At 34.1% G+C, this 19,612-nt stretch overlaps 1 protein-coding gene across 10 annotated transcripts in view; it reads right to left on the bottom strand.

Annotated features, from left to right (window-relative positions):
• The window catches only part of AGBL3 (AGBL carboxypeptidase 3), a 147,407-nt gene that overhangs the window by 68,524 nt on the left and 59,271 nt on the right, over positions 1-19,612 (bottom strand). For all 10 annotated transcript variants that reach the window (XM_017887701.1, XM_017887711.1, XM_017887705.1 and 7 more), the window contains 4 exons: positions 16,354-16,480; positions 15,321-15,421; positions 14,984-15,096; positions 1,545-1,611 (listed from right to left, as the gene is read on the bottom strand). In XM_017887701.1, the coding sequence (XP_017743190.1) occupies positions 1,545-1,611; positions 14,984-15,096; positions 15,321-15,421; positions 16,354-16,480 (408 nt within the window). The remainder of the gene's footprint in view (positions 1-1,544; positions 1,612-14,983; positions 15,097-15,320; positions 15,422-16,353; positions 16,481-19,612) is intronic.

Here is a 19,612-nt window from a genome sequence, read left to right as displayed (position 1 = left end):
GTATGTAGCACGATGAAATATTGTTCAGCCTTTAAAAAGAAGGAAATCTTGCCACTTGGAGTAATATAGATGAACGTGGAGGACATTATATTAAGTGAGATAAACCAGGCACAGAAAGATCATGATCTCACTTATGTGTGGAGTATTAAAACAAAACAAAACAAAAAAACGCTGAACTCATAGAAGTTGAGAGTAGAATGGTAGTTACCAGGGGCTGCAGGAGTAGAGGGGTGTGGGTTGGGCAGGTGTTGGTCAAAGAATGCAAAATTCCAGTTAGATAGGAGGAATAAGCTCAAGAGATCTATTGTTCCATCATTGTGACTGTAGTTAATAACAACATATTATACTGAAAATTGCTAAGAATAGATTTTAAGTGTTTTCAGTGTTCTCACCACAAAAATAAGTATGTGAGGTAATGAATATGTTAGCTCAATTTCACCATTCCACAAGGTATACATATTTCAAAACAATGTGTCATATACAATAAATACATATAATTTTACTTATTAAAACAAATGAATTAAAGAAGAATTATGACACAAATTATGTAGAAGTGATACATTTAGTAAAACTATCTCAAGTGATAGTTTGAAAGACAGAAAATCTGCCTAACGGATTGGGTCACTGGAAAAGGTTTTGAGGTAGACTATTAACAGTGTGTGTTAGGGATTATATTGCTTGGTTTCCCCTTGTATACTCCGGATTTTCACCATAGGATCTTCCCTGTGTATTCTCTAGCCCAAGCAAATGAGAAACACGTGGAACATAACTGAACTCAACCTCTAGCCTGAATCCAAGACCAGTTGACCCAACCCATGTCTAATAGAGCCAACCTGCAGACCCATGAGTAAGAAAATAAAAGCTTGTTGTAAGCCACTGAGGTTTTGAAGTTGTTATGTACCAAAAAGTAGTTAATATACCTAGTATCTACTTGGCTTGTCCCTCATTTCCTTTGAATTCTTACTTAAGTATTTATCTTTTACTTTTGGTAGCCTTTATCCAAAACTGCAATATCCACCTAAACTCTTTATTCCCCCTCCTGCTTTTTTACTCCTAAGGCACTTATCCCCATGTAAGACATCGTGTATTTTACTTACCTTCTTTATTTTGTATCTCCCCCTGCCAGAATGTAAGATAACAAAGGGAAAGCTGTTGTCTCATTTTGTTCACTGCTCTATCCCCAGCACTCAGCCAGTGTCTGATAAGTAGTTGGAGCTCAATACATAGCTGAATAATAAATTTATAAATTAAGCAGTCAGGTGATGTATGTTAGGCTACCACCTCTGTCACTAACAAGTTGTATGGCTTTTAAGAAATAATTTCATCTCTATGGATCTTAAGTATCCTCATCTATAAAGCAAGGATGTTAGAATAAGAAACCCTGAGATTAAATAATTCTATGATTTAAAATATGTACATAGTTAGAAAATAAGTAACAATGATAAAATAATGACATATCTGCAATTTTTTACCTGATTATTAGTCACAATAAGAACAGTACCTACACAGCATATCCACATATAAGCAAAAATATTCAGTCATACCTGAGAAGTTAACTTGAGAAGGTCAGTCAGAGAGTCAATGGATTCTGAACTGTCAGAGCCTCGGCTACTACAAAAAAAAAAAAAAAAATTTGGTTTACACAATGTTTTGGTGGCATCTTAAAATTTCAGCTGTTGCTTTTATTCTCTTATTTGAATGGTTGAAAAGTTCTAATTATAAGAAGTGGCTGGGCGCAGTGGCTCACGTCTGTAATCCCAGCAGTTTGGGAGGCCAGGGCAGGTGGATCACCTGAGGTCAGGAGTTCTAGACCAGCTTGACCAACATGGTGAAACCCCGTCTCTACTAAAAATGCAAAAATTAGCTGGGCATGGTGGCACATGCCTGTAATCCCAGCTACTCAGGAGGCTGAGGCAGGAGAATCGCCTGGGCCCATGAGGTGGAGGTTTCAGTGAGCCAAGATTGTGCCATTGCACTCCAACCTGGGCAATAAAAGCGAAACTCCGTCTCGGAGGGGTGGTAGGGGGGCGGTGGGGAAGAAGAAGAAGAGGAAGAATGTTTACAAAGGTGGTTTAGATGTTTAGTAGTTCCAGACAACTTAGAGGGTTTTTGTTGAATGTGTGGAGAGATATAAAGGTTTGGGAATGTGTTAATGGAATGTAAGCTCCAGAAAAGGAGATTTTTTTTTTTTCCGTCTGGCTCACTGCTCTATCACCAGAGTGGAAATAGTGCTCGGCATATAGTAGGAACTCAGTAAGATTTGTTAATATGTTAATGAATAAGTGCGATATCAGGGGAGTTTCCTAGATGTCATGGGTATCAATAGCTCTTAAAATTCATTTATTTTTATATCACTATATCCATTCTACATAAAGCAATGCAGCACCATATGAAACATAGTACCTCAAGAAAAAAGGGTCAAACAAATCTATTTCTAATTATCATCATTTAATGCAATGGTAGGAAATTTTTTTTTTGCTTGAGAGCCGATACAAGAAAGAAAACATTTCTGGGTTGTATTTTTTATGTATATTTTAAATTAATATAATTTATGTTTTAGAAAAGTTCTAGGTTTACAGAAAAATTGAGCAGGTAGTACAGAGTTCCCATACACATGCCCCCATTCCCTGCATAGCTTCCTAAATTATTGTAGGTGATACATTTGTAAATTAGACATCTGATAGTATGTGGTACATTTGTTACAACTGATTAAACAACACTGATACATTATTAAAAATTATAGTTTACCTTAGGGTTGACTCTTGTGGTATACATTCTATGAGTTTTGACAACTTTATAATGATATATCTCCATCATTACAGTATCATAAATAGTAGTTTAACTGCCTAAAATTCCTCTGTGCTCCATCTATTCATCCTTCCTTTTCCCAGAACTTCTGGCAACCCAGTGTCATATAGTTGGGATCATATAATATGTGGCCTTTTCAGACTTACATTTTTCACTTGGCAATATGAATTAAAGCTCTGCCATATATTTTTATGGTTTGATAGCTCACTTAAAAAAATCACTGAATAACATTTCATTGTCTGAACATATGTTTCTTTATCCATTCACCTACTGAAGGACATTTTGGTTGCTTCCAGTTTTTGGCAATAATGAATAAAGCTGCTATATGAATGCAATCGCTGGATCAAGTGTTGAGTTCTTGTTGCTCCTCATCCTCACTGGCATTTGGTATTGTCAGTGCTTTGGATTTTAGCCATTATAATAGATGTGTCATGATATTTCACTGTTGTTTTAATCTGCAATTTCCTAATGAAAATGATGTCAAGCATCTTTTATTTTTTTCACGTGTCACGCATCTTTAGACTTACTAATTTTTTTCTTTCATGGATCATGATTTTGTCATATCTAAACAGTCATTACCAAATTCAAGAGAGTTTAGATTTCCTCCTATGTTATCTCCTAGGAGTTTTATAGTTTTGTATTTTACACCTCGGTCTATAATTCATTTGGAGTTAATTTGTGTGAAAGGTGTAAAGTTGCTTCTAGTTCACATTGTTGCCTGTGGATGTCCGGTTGTTCCAGTAATATTTGTTGAAAAGACTTATTTCTCCATTTGACTAGGGATTTTTGTTGCTCTTTTTTCAAACACCATTGACTATTTTTGTCAGCGATGACAAATATATTGGATATATTTCTGTTTTGTTTTATCGGTCCATTTGTCTGTTCTTTAGTACTGCACTGTTTTAATTATGTAGCTTTATAGTAAGTCTTAAAGTCAAGTAGTGTAGGTCCTTAGATTTTGTCCTTCTTTGTTAGCTATTTCAGGTCTTTTGCACACCCATACAAATTTTAGAATTAGTTTGTCTATAGCCACAAAATAACTTTCTGGGATTTTGACTGGAATTACATCCAGTCAAAAATCATGCCAGGAGGAACTGACATCTTAACAATATTATCTTCCTATCTATGAACACAAACTCTCTTTCCATTTATTTAGATCCTCTTTGATTTCTTTCCTCAGAGTTTGTAATTTTCCTCATATATATCTTACACATATTTTGTTAGCTTTAATCCAAGTATTTAAAATTTTTGTGCTAGTGTAGATGGTATTTTGTTTTTAATTTTAAATTCCAATTGTTCGTGGCTGGTATATTGAAAGGCAATTGTATATTAACCTTGTGTATTTAAATCTTTCTATAATTATTAGTTTCAGGGTTTTAAAAAATTATTTGATATTTTCTGCATCGATAATCATGTCCAGTGTGAACAAAGATAAATATTTTAACTAAATTAAATTTAAAATACAACTTATCAATATTTGTAGAATGGTGCACAAGCAGTGCTTAGAGGGAAATTTATAGCATTGAATGCATATATCAGAAAAGAAGAAAGCTTTAAAATGAACAACCCAAGTGTCCACATTAGGAAATCAGAAAAAGGAGAAAAAGAGATGTATGCAAGTAGGAAAAAAGAAATAATTTAAAAATCAGAGAAACTGAAAACAGGGAATCAATAATCAATGAAAACAATGCTGCTGTTTTGAAAAGATCAATAAAATAGATACATCCCTAGCCAGGTTAACCAAGAAAAAAGAAAGGACACAATCTGCTAACATCAGAAATAAAAGAGGAGTCATCACTACTGATGCTATTGAAATTAAAGAGAAAAAGAAGGAGTACTAACAACTGTGTCCTCACAAATTTTATAGCTTAGATGAAATAGACCAGCTTCTTGAAAGACACAGTCTACCAGAACTCACACTGGGAGATACATAGATCTAGTAGACAGATATATAGATCTACTAGAGCTATATCAATTAAAGAAATCAAATTGATAATTAGTGACCCTGCAAAACAAAGCACAAGTCCCAGATGGTGTATTGTGGATTCTACCAAACATTTAAGGAAAAAATAATACTAGTTTTCTAAAATCTGTTCCAGAAAATAGAAACAGAGAGAACACTTACTTTTTCTAAAAGGCTAGCATTATCCTAATACCAAAAGCAGACAAAGATACTGTCAGAAAGAAAAACTACACCAATATGTCTTAGGAACACAGGTGCAAAAATCTTTGAGAAAATGTTAGCAAATTGAGTCCAACAAGGAATACAAAGAATTATAAACCATGACCAAGTAGGATTTATTCTAGGTATGCCAGGCTGTTTAAACATTCAAAAATCAGTTGATGTAATCCGTCAACTAAAGCAGAAAAAAAAATTATATCAATAGGTGGAGAAAAAGCATTTGACAAAATCCAACACATATTCATGACAAAAACTCTCAGCTAACAAAGTAGAGGGAACCTTGTTCAACTTGGTATCTACAGAAAACTTATAGCTAACATCATACATAATGGTGAGAAACTAGAATCTTCCCTGCTTTGACTGAGGACAGGACAAGGATGTCTTCTCATAGCTCTTCCACTCAGTATCATACTGGAAGTTCTAGCTAATACAGTAAGACAAGTGCTATAATAATGGTTTAGCCCTTATGCTTTGTCCCCACTCAAACTCATGTTGAAATTTGATTCCTAATGTGCCAGTGTTGGGAGGTGGGGCCTAGTGGGAGATGTTTGGGTCATGGGGGTGGGTCCCTTATGAATGACCTGGTTCTCACTCTTGTGAAACTGGATTAGTTGTTGTGGTGATGGATTCATTCCCACAAGAATGGGTTATTATAAAGCAAAGATGCCTCTTGGGTTTTTGCCTCTTCGCCTGTGTGCACTTCCCCTTTGACCTTCTCTGCCATGTTATGATGCAGCATGAAAAGCCCTCACCAGAAACTGAGCAGGTGCTTGTACTTCCTTAGCTGCAAAACCATGAGCTAAAGAAACCTCTTTTCTTTATAAATTACCCAGTTTTAGGTATTCTGTTGTAGCAACATTAAACAGAATAAGACAATAAGAGAAGCAAATAAGAAGCTATACAGATTGATAAATAAGAAAACTCTCTGGGTTGTATTTTGGAAATAAACAGGCAAACATACAAATATATGTGTGCATGCATATTTTTATAAATACAGTAATATGTATACACACATATTTATGTTTTTAAGCATATTTTAATTACCTACCGTTAAATATTTTCCTTTTTTGGCTAAGAAACTACATAACTAGTTTATTATATTTACCGCAGTATCTGAATGAATGTGCATTAGAAAACATTTTTCATTAAACAAGATACCTTTTAAGGTTGCTTTATCTTTTTTATATTAATTATAAAATACTGCTTATTCTAGTGGCACTATTGTATTCTCTATAAGGAAATATTTTCCATTGCAAATCAGAAAATGTATCAATGCTTTTAAATCAAAGAAACTTCTACATTTCCTTATTTTGAAACACAATGCTCCTTTTTAAGCAGCAGCTATAAAAGGAATTTAAGTTTCATTTGGAAAATTTCTCCTCTGCTCTCACAATTTAAGTTCCAATGGATTTTATTTTACTTTGCTTCTCAGACACAGCTACAAGGTACTTATAAAATGGTCCTCCAGGTAAATTTACTTATCTTTATTTCTGTGTTAGATCCAGCTTAAAGAGAGCCAAAGGCAAGAGGACACGCTGAGGTTAATTCACTGCAGGCCTTAAACTCCTCATTTGTAATATGGAAACTCCTAAGATTATATAGAAGGCTGCCACATATGGTTAGAAAGTTAAGGGTTTCTCAATACTGACTTGATGTGTTTCACTTATGCCATCATAGAAGGTAACCAAATGTATGAAAAAATAAAAGTAAACAAATTTTTAAATAATAATAAATATATCATAACTGGTGTTCATATCAGCCTTGATTTTATGACACAGCTGGCATCTATACTGAAAGGTCTATGTTTTAAATTGCTTTATAATAGTATTTTCTATTTAATATATACTTATTCTTCTAAAAATCAAAGACATTGGCAGGCTGTATTTTAAATGTCTATTTCCTATTTATTAGAAATGTTTTTATTTTCTTAAGATGAACTGTTAAATTGACAGTATCCATTAGAATCTTATAATTTTTTAGGCCTCAGGAATAATTTAACTAAATGTTTCTCACAAATAGGAATTATTTTATTAAGTCCCATAGCAGATGGTCCTCCAGCTTTGGCTGAATCCTTTCTGTTTTTGTTTTGTTTTGTTTCATTTTGTTTTTTGAGACAGAGTTTTGCTCTTGTTGCCCAGCCTGGAGTGCAATGTCACGATCTCAGCTCACCACAACCTCCACCTCCTGGGTTCAAACGATGCTCCTGCCTCAGCCTCCCGGGATTACAGGCGTGCGCCACCATGCCTGGCTAATTTTGTATTTTTAGTAGAGATGGGGTTTATCCATGTTATTCAGGCTGGTCTCAAACTGCCGACCTCAGGTGATCTGCTGCCTCGGCCTCCCAAAGTGCTGGGATTACAGGCGTGAGCCACCATGCCCGGCCTGGCTGAATCCTTTCTATAAGGTACTAACTATTTCCACTAACCCTTCTCAGACTCATTATTAGGGAGTTCTTCCTTTTATTGTCCTGAAAGTCAGCTTCACCCATTTTTCACCCATCACTACTGGTGTGGCCTTGCTTTCTTAAGCATAGAATGAAGCTATGCCTTCTACATGTTTCTGCATGCAAAGTTCTTAAAATATTTGGATGCTTTCATTTGAAATTGGTTTATATCTCTGGAAAAAGTAGATGGTGATTATTATGTTCCTTTTTAAAAAGGGCAATATACATAAGTAGCACATTTGTAATATTTCTGCACATGTTAGGATGAAACTTTCTTCAATGTGTATCAGATGTTACAAAGTTTCCAAAATAACCAACATGGAATGATTCTGCAACCTCAAAAAACAGACTCCAGACTCCTGTAGAATATTGATTGGTCCTAGGAAATCAAGTTTATGTCCCAATTTACCATAAATTCCTGACTTTCTTAAAAGGTATTCTAGATAGATAACACATGATATATATTATTTATATAGTATTTTACAGCACAAAGTTATAGAGGATTTACTTACACATTATCTTATTTGATCGCACTTCTATCTCTTATCCTAATTTAGAACCACATTTAAAAGTAAATCGTTTTCAATTACCGCATGTTCTCTCTTACAAGTGGGAGCTAAACAAAGGGTAGACATGGACATAAAGATGGAAACAACAGGCATTGGGGACTCCAAGAGTCAGGAGGAAGGTGGAGGAGAGGGGTTAAAAAACCACCTGTTGGGCATTATATTCAGTTTGGGTGACGGGTTCAATGGGTGCCCAAACCCCAGCATTATGCAATAAATCCATGTAACAAGCCCACACATACACCCCCCTGAATCTATGAAAAAAATACTAATTGGAAAAAGTAGGTTATTTTCAAATGTTCCATCAATAGAGGACAGACTGAGTAAATTATGATATACCCACACTGTGGAGAACTACAGAGAAATAAGGAAAATCCCTATGTAGTGAAAAATCCACAGTGATTTCCAGAGTGTTGTAAGTGAAAAGAGCAAGATATGGAGCAACACTGATGGTATACTACCTTTCGTATAAGGTACAGGATATGAAAATATGTAGTTATTCACTCGTATTTTCAAAGTAAAACAAAGAATAAGTAAAAAAATAACGAAAATAGTTACCCATGGAATAAGGAAGGAAACAGAGTAGAGAAGGGGAGATGGGGTAGAATCAACACTTTTTTGAATGTTCCCTGTTATATAGTTTTGATGTTCTTATGTAAACGTGTTATATAATTTAAAAACAAAAAAATTAATAAAAGTTATTCCTAAAATTAATATAATCAAAACAAAACACTTAACTGTCAGACTGCTGGCATAGCCACATAGAGAAAATAATCTCTCCCCTTTTAAAAACTACTTTATACGAAGCTTAAAAAGAATTACAAAGAAATGTTAAACTGCATTCAATAGTCATTTTATTGGTGGCATTATTATGGGTATATGATAGGAAAAGGAAGAAGTAGGTAAATATTTACCCTAAAGTAATTAGGGATGAAGATTTTTCAGTATAAGAGAAAAGAGAAGTATGAAAAATAAGGAAGAATAAGTTCTATAATCTTAAATTTGAACTGGAAATATAATTATGAACTGAAGATTTTTTCTCGTGAAAATACATATTTCCTAACTCAATCCCCTGGGAAAAAAACTAGAAGCAATAATAACTATCATCTAGGCGATGTTATCTAAATATCCCTTTTCACTGAAAAGAACCAGGACTTCTGAGAGAAATGGTAGATTCCAATTCTGGTGCAGGAAATGTACAAGATGAGCCTGGGAAATCCTATCATGGCTGAAAGTTACTGAAGACTATGAGAGTCATGTCAAAAAACACAGGCCAACTTAATCGGTCTTGTATTGTCAAGGTTGGGGAAAATTTGAACATTCAAATAATAATGACTGAAATTGATCAGAGTACATCAAATATTATATAAACAAACTCATGAGCTCAAAATGATACTCTGCATCTGGAAACAAACATATTAGTCACCAGGGAAAGTTGCAGGGGCACTAACTCAAGACTGCAAAATGTGTAAATATAAGGGAAGAATCATACATTTGTTTTACCTTTCCTGTAAGTACTGTACTCACCTATAAGTGGGAGCTTATAAAATTAGTACATTCTTTCTTCCAACTATATTCCCCTGGTAGTGAATTTTCCAGTTATTATTCATTACCTTTTATTATACTGCTTTTGTGTCATCTCACTTCTCTGTGGGTAGTGGCAGCATAAGAAATAATTTGAAGAGAAGAAAAAAAAATACTATAAGACTAATAGAAAACAACAAAATGGCAATAGTAAATCTTTTATCAATAATGACCTTAAATATAAATGGACTAAACTCGATCAAAAGACACAGAATGGCTGAATGGATTAAAAAAAGAGGATCCAACTACAATCTATCTACAAGATACTCCCTTTAGATTTAAGGACATACATAGGCTGAATTAAGGGATGGGAAAATATTCCATGCTAAAATGGCAACTAAAAGAGAGCAAGAATAGTTAAATTTATATCAGATAAAGTAGACTTTAAGTAAAAAACTGTCATGAGAGACAAAGAAGGATATTATATAATGATAAAAGGGTCAATCCACTAGGAAGATATAACAAATAAAAGGGTCAATACACTATGAAGATATGACAATCACAAATATATATGCAGCCAACATCAGAGCACCTAAATATATAAAGCAAACATTGATAGAACTGAAGAGAGAAACGGCAATACAATGATAGCAGGAGACTTCAATACCTCATTTTAATAATAGAATAGTGACATAGATGATCAATAAGGAAACAGAGGGCTCGAACAACATTATAGACCAAATGGATCTAACAGACATATACAGAACATTGTACCCAACAGCAGCAGACTACATAGTCTTCTCAAGCACATCTGGAACTTTCTCCAGGATAGATCACATGTTAGGCCACAAAACAAGCCTTAACAAATTTAACAAGTATTAGTACTGACCATAACGGGGTGAAACTAGATAAATAGCAGAAGGAAAACTGGAATATTCACATTCACAAGTATAAAGAAACAGCACAATCTTGAACAATCACTGGGTCAAAGTAGAAATAAAAAAGGAAATTAAGAACAATTTGAGACAAAAATGAAAACATAATATACCAGAATTAATGGGATATAGCAAAAGCAGTACTAAGAGGGAAATTTATTGTGATAAATGTTTATGTTTAAAAAAGAATAAAGATCCTCAAATAAACGACCTAACTTTATACCTCGAGGAGATAGAAAACAACAAACTAAGCCCATAATTAGCAGAAGAAACGAAAAACAAAGATTAAAGCAGAAATAAAATAGAAAAACAGTAGAAAAAAATCAGTGAAACTAAGAATTAGTTTTTTGAAAAGCCAAAATTGACAAACTCTTAGCTAAACTAATTATGAAAAATGGAGAAGACTCAAATAAAATAAAAAATGAAAGAGGAAACTTTATAGCTGATACTACAGAAATAAAAAGAATCATAAGAGACTGTTATGCACAGTTGTATAACAGCAATCTAAATAATCTGCATGAAACAGATAAACTCCTAGAAAAATACAAATTACCAATACTAAATTTTGGATAAATAGAAAGTTTGAACAGGCCTATAACTATTATGGAGATTTAATCAGTAATTGAAAATCTCCCAACAAAGAAAGCCCAGGATTAGATGGCTTCATTGGTGAATTCTATCCAACGTTTAAAGAATAATTAATGCCAATCCTTCTCAAACTCAAATAGAAGAGGAGCAAACTTTCAATTCATTTTAGGATACTCACATTAACCTGATACCAAAGATCCAGACAAAGATACCACAAGAAAAGGAAGCCACAGGCTAATATCCTTCATGAACATAGATACAAAAATTCTCAAGAAAATACTAGAAAACTAAATGTAACAACACATTAAAAAGATTGTCCACCATGACTAGGTGGGATTTATCCCTGGGATGCAAGGATGGTTCAATATATGCAAATCAATTAATGTGATAAACCATACAAACAGAATAAAGGATAAAAATCCATGATCCTCTCAATAGAGAAAAAGCACTTGACAAAATTCAACATCCTTTCCTCAACAAAAACTAAGAATAGAAGGAAAGCACTTCAACATAATATAGGCCATATATGAAAAGCCCACAGCTAACAGCATACTTAATGGTAAAAAACTGAAGGCTTTTGCCCTAAGATCAGGAACAAGGCAAGGATGCTCACCTTGCCACTTCTATTCAACATAATACTGGAAGTCCAAGCCAGAGCAATTAGGCAAAAGAACAAATGAAAAGGCATGTAAACTGGAAATGAAGGAGTAAAATTGTTCCTGTTTCCAGAGGACATAATCTTATATATGTATATAGAAAACCCTATGGACTCCATTAAAAAAAAACTGCGAGAACTAATAAATAAACTCACAAAGTTACGGGTTACAAAATCTGCATACAAAAGTCCATTGTGTTTCTATATCCTAATAATGAGCTATCTGAAAAGGTGATTGGGAAAATACCCCATTTACAATAGCACCAGAAAGAATAAAATAGGAATAAACCTAACTAAGACTTGTATAATGAAAACTATAAAGCATTGATAAAAGAAATTAAAGAAGACTGAAATAAATGGAAAGACATCCCCTGTTGGTGGATCAGAAGACTTAATATTGTTAAAATGCCCATACTACTCAAAGTGATCTACACATTCAATACAAACACTATCAAAATCCCAATGGCACCTTTTACAAAAAATAGGAAAAACAGTCCTGTGATTCATATGGAATCACCAAAGACCATAAATAGCCAAATCAAATCAATCCTGAGAAAAAAGAACAAAGCTGGAGTCATCACTTTCTATGATTTCAAGTTAATATTACAAAGCTACAGTAATCAAATGAGTATGATACTGACAGAGACATCTACACTTACAGGATAGAATACAGGGCCCCAAAATAAGTCCACACATATATGACTAAATAATCTTCAATAAGGGTGCTAAGGATACACAATGGGAAAAGAATACTATCTTCAACAAATAATGCTGGGAAACTGGATATCCACATGCAAAAGAATAAAATTGGATACTGTACAAAAAAAATCAACTCAAAATGGGCTAAACACTTAAATATAAGACCTGAAACTACAAAACTTCCAGAAACGTAGGGGAAAAGCTCCATGGCACTGATCTCTGCAGAGACTTCATAGATACAACACCAAAAGCATAAGCAACAAACCCAAAAATAAACACATGGGACTACATCAAACTAAAAAGCTTCTGTACAACCAAGGAAACAATAGAGTGAAAAAGCGGCCTACAGAATGGAAAAAAATATGTGCAAACTATACATCTGATAAGGGGTAGTCTTCAAAATATATAAGGAATTCCTTCAACTTAATAGCAAAAACCCCTATAACCTGATTTTGTTATAAAATGGGCTAAGTACTTGAATAGATATCTCTACAGTAAGACACACTGGTCAACAGGTATGTGACAAAGTGCTCAACATCGTTTATCAGGGAAATGCAAATTAAAACACAATGAGATATCACCTCTTGCCTGTCAGGATGGCTGTCATCAAAAAAACCAAAAGACAAGTGTAAGGGAGCATGTGGAGAAATTGAAACCCTTGTACACTGTGGTGGGAATACAAAACAGTGCAGCTGCTACTGAAAACAGCACAGAGGTTCCTCAGAAAGTCTAAAAATAGAACTGCCATATGATCCAGCAGTCTTCTGGGTATTTATCCAAAAGAGCTGAAATCTAGACATTAGCACTCCCATTTTTATTGCAGCACTATTCACAATAGCCAATATGTAGAAACAACCTAAAGATCTTTTGACAAATGAATGGATAAAGAAAATATGGCATATCCATACAGTGGCTTCCTATTCAGCTTTAAAAAAGAAGGAAATTCTGCAATATGTTAACAAATGGATAAACAGCGAGGACATTACACTAAGTGAAATAAGCCAATCACAGAAAGACAAATACTGCATGATTTCACTTTTATGAAGTATCTAAAATGTCAAATTCATAAAATAAAAGTCAAATGGTGGTTTCTAGAGGGTTGTGGGGGAATGGGACTCCCTAATTAAAGGGCAAAATATTTCAGTTAAGCAAGATGAATAAACTCTAGAGATCTGCTCTACAATATTGTATCACAAATAAAATATTGTACAGTAAATAAGATGGTAAATTTCATACTAAGTGTTCTTACCACAATAAAATAAAAAATGAAGAGGTAACATCGACTCCAATGCTGGGAGAAGAAAAGCCATGAAACATATTCTTATCATACTGTCTAGCAACCATGCTCCTTGATACCTACTCAAAGAAGTCAAAGACTTATGTCTACACAAAAACCTGCACATGGATGTATACAGCAACTTTATTTATAATTGGCAAAACTTGGAGGCAACCAAGATGTCCTTCAGTAGGTAAACTGACATATGAACTGTGGTACATTAAGACAATGGAGTATTACTGAGTGCTAAAAATAAATGAGCTATTAAGCCATGAAAAGAGATGGAAGAAACTTAAATGCGTATTACTAAGTGAAAGAAGCCAGTGTGAAAAGGCCACATACTGTGTGGTCCTACCTATATGCCATTCTGGAAAAGGCAAAACTATGGAGACAGTTTAAAATATCTGTGGTTTCCAGGGGTTAGTAGGGAGAGATGGTTGAATAGGTGGGTTCTTAGGGTGAATCCATACGGTGAAAACACTCTGTATCATACTATAATAGTGAATACATATATTATACATTTGTCTAAACCTGCAGAATTAACACCAAAAGTGAAGCCTAACATATACAGTGGACTTTGGATGATAAAGATGTGTCTGTGTACACTCATGAACTGTAAATAAGTACCACTCTCGTAGGGGATATATGGGAACTCTGTACTTCCCATTCCATTTTGCTGTGAATCTAAAACTGCTCTAAAAAACTAAAATAAAGGCCGGGCGCGGTGGCTCAAGCCTGTAATCCCAGCACTTTGGGAGGCCGAGGCGGGTGGATCACGAGGTCAGGAGATCGAGACCCTCCTGGCTAACACGGTGAAACCCCGTCTCTACTAAAATACAAAAAACTAGCCGGGCGCGGTGGCGGGCGCCTGTAGTCCCAGCTACTCGGAAGCTGAGGCGGGAGAATGGCGGAAACCCGGGAGGCGGAGCTTGCAGTGAGCCGAGATCGCGCCACTGCACTCCAGCCTGGGTGACACAGCGAGACTCCATCTCAAAAAAAAAAAAAAAAAAAAAAAACTAAAATAAAGTATATTAAAAGAAAGAGAAAACAAAACAATAACCAAACAAAAACCAATTTCATATGTCTTTCACACCTAGTACACTGTACATAGTAATGTTCATGTTACTTGAAAAAATAATAAATGAAGTCTTAATGAGGTCTGGCCAAAATAATGGGCATGGGAGAAATTTTCCACCACTTATAATTGGCATTTTCAGTTGAGAATTGACAATAAAATGCTGGTATAATTATGAAGCACATAGTAAAACAGCACAACAAATTGCATTACTTCAGTAGCCTTGAGTTACCTAGACTCTAGATCCAATGTAATGTCTATCACAGGAGTGTCTGAATCCTCAAAGACTTTTTCCAGTGTTATATGTCTTTCCATTTCTTCTAATTCTTTCAGGCACCGATAATACTAGGGAAAAATAATACATGAGCTCATTACAAAATAACTTTATTTCCTAAATAAACTATTTGAGTATTTATAGACACCTGGAACAACTGTTACTGGCAAATTAAGTGCCAAACCCCCAACAACACTGTTGGGACATTAAAAGGCAAACACTGCATAGGCCTATAGTCAGCTTATGGTATCTGATAGGCTGGAGTCTGATGCATTACCAAATGCACTTTGCTTACCTTGGTCCGGTCGGGATCACAATAGTCCAAGAGAGAATCACAAAAATGATATCCCATTGATTCCAGGTCTTTTGTGCTGAAATGAGTGCCTCGTTTATTACCTAAAACATCAATAAGTTTATCCACCCTTGAGGGCAAGTTAATAATTTTTCTTAGCAGGTACATTGCAAAACAGAGTATAAACAAAACATTGATATGATTCCATATCCTGTTCTTTGGATTTTCTTCTCCAGGGCAGGTTATTTAACAGCTCATTGCTTTCCCTTGTCCCTTTTCCACCATCTGGACCAAAGCTGATTTAACACACATTAGTATATGTTGTAAAGGCAGAAAAAAATTCAGTAAGACAGTTATAGAATATTTGGTTGCCAGTTAGAAATGGTGGTAATAATCACTTTGAGAAAAACTCATGTAAAGATTTTATGAGAAAAGATTTTCATCATCACAAATAATGTTATATCAGTTTCAAAGTGCTTTTAAAACTAGCTGGAAAGTACATATGTGGATTTCTAGAACTTTAAGTTGATACATTTTTCTGATAATGTGACAATTATTTTAATATGGAGTATTCTAACCATGTTAGGATATGCTAGATGTAACTAAAAGATTTCTTAAATGGGACTACAAAGCACACTTTAATTTTTTGTTCAGGGAACCAAGTGCTTTCATTTAAACATGTATTGACTCCTAAAAGTCCATTTTGCCTTGCAAATAGCAAATCCAATAAAAAATATTTTTTAAAAAATCTGTAGATACCTCCTTAAAAATAACAAGCATTTAAAGATTACCATATGAAACAACCAATTAGAGTATTCTATTTATATGCTTAAATCTTCCTTTCTAAACAAAGGGAAATTAGGAAATAGAGATACCATATTGTGGGAGTTTATTCATCCTGTTTATAGAATTGATTAAATATTAGTATTATTTAAATAGGAAGAAAGTGCTGTTGTCTGTACTATTACATTTACATTAAATTATGTATGTTTGGTTTAAAGCTTTGAGAGCTGTGAATGAGAACCCTTGGTCTTACCCAGAGTAGATCCACAAAAGGTGGCCTCCATGGTAAAGCTGTTCCTGATTCCCATTTTCCACATTACCACTCTTCCTGTTCCTTCTTTGCTTTTCTGGACATTAAACTTGCAAGCTGAGAATGAAAACTGAAAAGCGGCAAATAAAAATGAGACTCATTCTGGTACCTATATCTTTTTTTGAAAGTAGTATTAAAAATGAAAGTGGTTATGCAAAGTCTATAATTCTCACTAAAGCTTCAGGAGTTACTTTTTATTTTCTGACCATAGAAATATCTCATTTTAAGGATGATATGTTCACATTTCTGAGAACTATAGATTCTAACTTCTGCAATAAAATTTACTTTCTATTTTTATAGAAAGATATGTATATATCTTTATATAACATATATTCAAAATCAGTTCCTTTTAATTTTAATTTTGCAGGTACATAGTAGGTTTATATATAGGGTGTACATGATATATTTTGATAGAGGTATGTAGTGTGTAATAATCATATTGGGTAAATGGGGTATCCATCACCTCAAGCATGTATCCTTTGTGTTACAAACAATCCAATTATACTTTTACTTTTTAAAAAATGTATAATTAAATTATTATTGACTATAGTCACCCGCTTGTTTTATCAAATACTAGTTCTTATTAATTCTATTTTTTGTACCCATTAACCATCCCCACTTCTGCCCTCCCCCATTACCTTTCCTCGCTTATAGTAACCATCTTTCTACTCTCTGTCTCTACAAGTTCAATTGTTTTAATTTTTAGCTCCCACAAATAAGTGAGAACATGCAAAGTTTGTCTTTCTGTCCCTAGCTTATTTCACTTAACACAGTGATCTCCAGTTCCATCCATGTTGCAAACGACAGAATCTCATTCTTTTTTATGCCTGAATAGTACCCATTCTGTATATGTACCACATTTTCTTTATCCATTCATCTGCTAATGGACACTTAGGTTGCTTCCAAAAGTTGATTAACTCTTGATGCTGTTGGGATAAAGTTTTATACTTTTAAAAAAGTTATAGGAAGGGATCCAATCTTCATTCATGTTAGGAATGAAGATTAGTGTTGGAGATGTTCAAAAATAAAGATTCTTTATCTTCATATGAAAGATCATTTGAAATTATGTCCTGAAAGATTGTCTACAAAGAAATTTTTTGAGGTGCAATTTTATTTTTTCAGTAACATACAATAAAATTGACTTTTTGTGTTTCATTCTATACATCGTTTTGTTTTGGTTTTCGAGACAGGGTCTCTCTCTGTCACCCAGGCTGGAGTGCAGTGGTGCTATCATAGCTCACTGCAGCCTCAAACTCCTGGGCTCAAAGCTATCCTCCTATCTCAGTCTCCCAAACAGCTGAGACCACAAGCACTTACCACCACACGTAGCTAGTTTTGTATTTTCTTCACAGAAATAGGGTCTTGCTATGTTGCCCAGGCTGGTCTCAAATCCTGGCCTCATGTGGTCTTCCTGCCTTGGTCTTCCAAAGTGCTGGGATTACAGGTATGGGCCACTGTGCCCAGCCTCATTTTATGAATTGTAACACATATATAGATTCCTGTAACCACCATCACACTCAAGATACAGAACAGTTCTATTATCCTAATAGGTTAATTATAGTCACACCCTCCTGCCACCTCTAACCCCTGGCCACCATTGATTTGCTGTCACTATAGATTTGCTTTTTCAAGACTGCTGTATAAATGGAATCATATAGAATGTAATCTTTTGAGACTGGCTTCTTTCATTTAGCCTAATACTTTTGAGATTTATCCAAGTTGTTGCATGTGTGAATATTCCTTCCATTTTATTGCCAAGTACTATTCCATTGTATGGGTGTATTAAAATGTATATCCATTTACCAGTTAAAGGACATTTTGGGTTGTTTCCAGCTTTTGGCAGTTATGATAGAGTTGTTATAAATGTTTGTGTGTACAGGTTTATATATGAATGTACATTTTCATTTCTCTAGGGTAAATACCTAGGAATGGGATTGCTGGATGATATAAGTGTATAATTTTCTTTATAAGAAATTGACAAACTACTTTTCAAAGTGATTTACCATTTTGCATCTCCAACAAAAATGTACAGTATGAGAGTTCCAGTTTTTCCAAATTCTTGTTAGAACTTGGGATTGTCAGTATTTTTATTTTAGCAATGCTAACAGGTATGTAACTGTATGTCCTCAGTTACTTTGCAGTTCCCTGAGGGCTACTGATGTCAAACACCTTTTCATGTACTTATTTGCCTTCACATATCATTTTTGGAAATGTGTGTATTTAAGATTATTTGGTTGTTTGTTTTATTACTACTGAGTGATTCTGGATAAAAGTTCTTTGTGAGATATGTGATTGAAAATAATTTCTCCTATCTGGAGCTTATCTTTGTATTTGCTTAACAGGATCTTTCAGAGAGCAAAAGGATTAATTTTGATGATGTCCAACTTATCGATTCATTACAATCCAATGGATAATGCTTTTGGTATTTTCTAAGGAATGTTTGTCTAATTCCATGTCATAAAAATTTTCTTCTATGTTTTCTTCTAAAAGTTTTACAGTTTTACATTTAAGGTTTGAGGGTTAAGTGAAAGTTTTTTGTTTTTTATATGGATGTTCAATTGTTCCAACACTTATTTATTGAAAAGTTTCTTTCTCCATTAAATTTCCTGTGTACCTTTGTCAAAAGGCCGTATGTATATGGGTCTATTACTAGACTTGCTATTCTGTACCACTGCTCTTGGTGTTTACACAGTTCCTATTAACATACTATTTTTATTACTGTAGTTTTATACTGTTGTAAAATTTGATAGTGTGATTCCTTCAACTTCATTTTTTAAAAGTGTTTTGCCTATTCTAGTTCCTTTATATTTCCTTATCCATCTTAGAATCAGCCTGTTTATATCTATAAACAATTATGCTGTGATTTTTGTCTGAAACTCTGTTAAATCTACAGATCAACTTGGGGAGTTGATATCTTACTATGTTTAGTCTTCCAATCCATAATACAACACATGTCTCCATTTCTTTGGGCCTTTGATTTATTTCATCAGCATTTTTAAGGTTTCAGCATATAGAATCTATACATTTTGTTAGATTTATAACTAAGTATTTATTTTAAAGCTATGATAAATATGGTATTGTTTTTAACTTTGGTTTCCAATGTTTTCATTGTGAGTATACAGAAATGCAATTGTTTTTTGTGGGTTGATTTTGTATCTTATGACCTTGCTCAAACTCCCTTGTTCTAGTTTTGTGTGTGTGT

Source organism: Rhinopithecus bieti, unplaced genomic scaffold, assembly GCF_001698545.2.
Source record: "Rhinopithecus bieti isolate Rb0 unplaced genomic scaffold, ASM169854v2 scaffold_17275, whole genome shotgun sequence".
Lineage (NCBI taxonomy): Eukaryota > Metazoa > Chordata > Mammalia > Primates > Cercopithecidae > Rhinopithecus > Rhinopithecus bieti.
This window is presented reverse-complemented; position numbering and strand designations above follow the sequence as displayed.